The sequence below is a fragment of the Cydia pomonella genome, chromosome 2, assembly GCF_033807575.1.
Source record: "Cydia pomonella isolate Wapato2018A chromosome 2, ilCydPomo1, whole genome shotgun sequence".
Taxonomy (NCBI): Eukaryota; Metazoa; Arthropoda; class Insecta; order Lepidoptera; family Tortricidae; genus Cydia; species Cydia pomonella.
In genome coordinates, this window is record NC_084704.1 from 1 (window position 1) to 2,454 (window position 2,454).

At 58.2% G+C, this 2,454-nt stretch overlaps 1 protein-coding gene across 1 annotated transcript; it reads right to left on the reverse strand.

Annotated features, from left to right (window-relative positions):
• Window positions 1-8: 8 nt before the first annotated feature.
• Window positions 9-740, reverse strand: LOC133515612 (uncharacterized; the record flags this gene model as incomplete). Its single annotated transcript, XM_061848184.1, has 1 exon — window positions 9-740. A coding segment is annotated over exon 1 (732 nt), but the record flags the coding sequence as incomplete, so codon positions are not given.
• Between the last annotated feature and the right edge of the window lie 1,714 nt (window positions 741-2,454).

Genomic DNA, 2,454 nt, shown 5'->3' on the forward strand with positions numbered 1-2,454 from the left:
GCTTTCACCATGGCTGCCTCTTCAAATACATCCCGGTCCAGTCGTTTGATTGCCCAGCGAGGGCCATTTTCTCGCCAGGGTCGCCCCAGGCCGCTCGGGTTGGCCGGAAGAGTGGAGATCTCGAACCGGATGTATCGGTGATCCGACAGCGTCTCCACATCCTCCAGCACCTCCCAGTCTCGAACACAGCGCGCCAGGGTAGCGTTGGCGAATGTGACATCCACAATGGAGCCGCCCTGTTGCCGCACGCACGTGTTGGATGACCCTCGGTTTAGGACAATCAGCCCAGTCGAAGTAGCCCACTCCTCCAGTTCAGCCCCAAAGACGTCTGTCGCCGGCGATCCCCAGGATTTGGACTTGGCGTTAAGGTCGCCAGCCACAAGCAGCTTGCCAGGGCGATTTCTGCCGATCACCGATCCGACCTCTACCAGAAACTGTTCGAATTCGGCCAGGGATCGGTTCGGTGAGAAATACGCCCCCACCACCATTGTGTCGCCAATCCATGCCGCGACATAACCGTGGCCCTTTTCCACTCTATGAAGAGGCAGAGGACCGGCGGATGAGTTGGTGACAATGGCCGCCAGCCTATCCAGGTCACCGGCCCAGTTGTCCCTGGGTGGGACGGAATAGGGCTCGGCAATGATCCCAACCCCAATCTGCCATTCCGCCAGGCTTTGGGCCAGCAAGTCCTGGGCTTTGGCGGACCTGTTGAGATTCGCCTGAAGTATCCTTGTGGCCATCTTAGTCCTCAGTCAATGTTGGCTCCTCCTGTACCGCGTCCACGATGGCAGTGGGTGGGTGGGTCGGCTGCGAGGGGGCTCGGGAGCCATCACTAGCCGTGGCCTTCCGCCTTTTAGGTGGGGCGGAGCAGCTTTTGCTCCCTACCACGTGACCAGCGTCTTTGTTGGCAGCCGCACAGATGGTGCAGTGAGGCGTCGCTGAGCACTCCTTCGCCTTATGTCCTGTCTGACCACATCTGAAACATTGATCAGACCTATCTACGGCGGAAGGGCATTTCGCCTTCACATGGCCTGCTTCCAAGCACCTGTAGCACCTTTGAGGGCGAGCATCAAGTACTTTGACCTGCGCTGATACCCAGCCCACCAGCAGTCTACCCGCTACAGCTACTTTTTTGGCGGCTGCCACTGGGCAGCGAACCCAAACCGTGCCTAAGCTCCAGGGGTCCGCCTTAATTTCGCCCACTTTGACGTCCCGGTCTGGACAACCTCCGGCTTGAGCTATAGCTGCGGCGATGTCTTCGGCTGCCACCGAGTCATCTAGCCCAGATATCCGAAGTTCGGTGCATTTTGTGGGCCTCGTCACCCGAACCTCCTCCGGGCTAAATAGAAGGCTAAGCTTTTCAGCCAATCTGTCTGCCTTGGGTCCGCTCTCTGCACCCGGCACCTCAAGCATCAGTGCACCGGTGGCCGCCACCTTGAACCGGACTGACTGAATCTCCAGCTCAGCAAGGTTCACCTTTTCTTTTGCCTCTGCGATCAGGCTCTTATAGGTCATACCCTTCTCCTCAGCCTTAGGCTGCAAGGATATGACAACGGCTGTGGAGCGAGGTGGCCGTAGCTTGCGCTTGCGCGCTGCTTGACCCTTCGGTCGCGCTGGCACTGGACCTTGCGGCTCACTTTTTTTGGTCGCGGCTGGTTTAGTCTTCCGTGGAGCTTTGGGAGCGTCAGCTGCTTGGCCCCCGGCCGTCTTTTTGGCCTTTCTCCCTATCGCCTTCTTCCAACCATCCTGCAGAGGAGGAGTGGGCGCAGTAGGTGCAGTAGAAGCCTGCGGTATTTTTCTAGCTGCCTCCTTGGCAGCCAGGCTAACTTTTTTGCGCTTGTTTTTTGTTTTTGCGCTCTGTGCTCCTTCACGGTGGGCGGCCTGAGACTCAGTTCCCAGTGTCGTCTTCGTTGCCGTCGCTGGACCTAGTGGAACAGGGGTGGAAATCAAATCTTGGCCACTTGTTCCCGTAGGTGTCGTCTGTTCGACCCACCGGTCAGAGGCCAGTGATGGTCGCATCCTTGGCTCGGGAAGAAGGCGACTTTCGATGCCTGCCAGTCGAGCGTTGAGCATTTCCCCAAATTGAGCCTGGCTCGTACGCAGCGCTTCTGTCACGATCTGTTTAATTTCCGTGTCAGTGGCCACGGCTGGCTGGCTGCGTATTTCTTGCACCTGCCTACGCAGCTCCGCCAGCTGGCAGGTAAGCTGTGCGTTTGCCGCCTCCAAGCGCGCAACCTCTTCCGTCGCAGTGCGTGCTCTCAGCACTTCGAAGGCGTCACTGATGGTCGCTACAGATTGATTCAGGAGCTTCTGGTGCGTGCCCTTCAGGTGACCTGACGTAGCGATCACGTGTTTTACTGCACTCAGAGCATCCTTAACCTTGGATTCGGTCGCCACCATTGTTTGTGCATCCTGGCCGTGGCCAGGTAGTTGCCCACTTTCACGGCGGTCAGC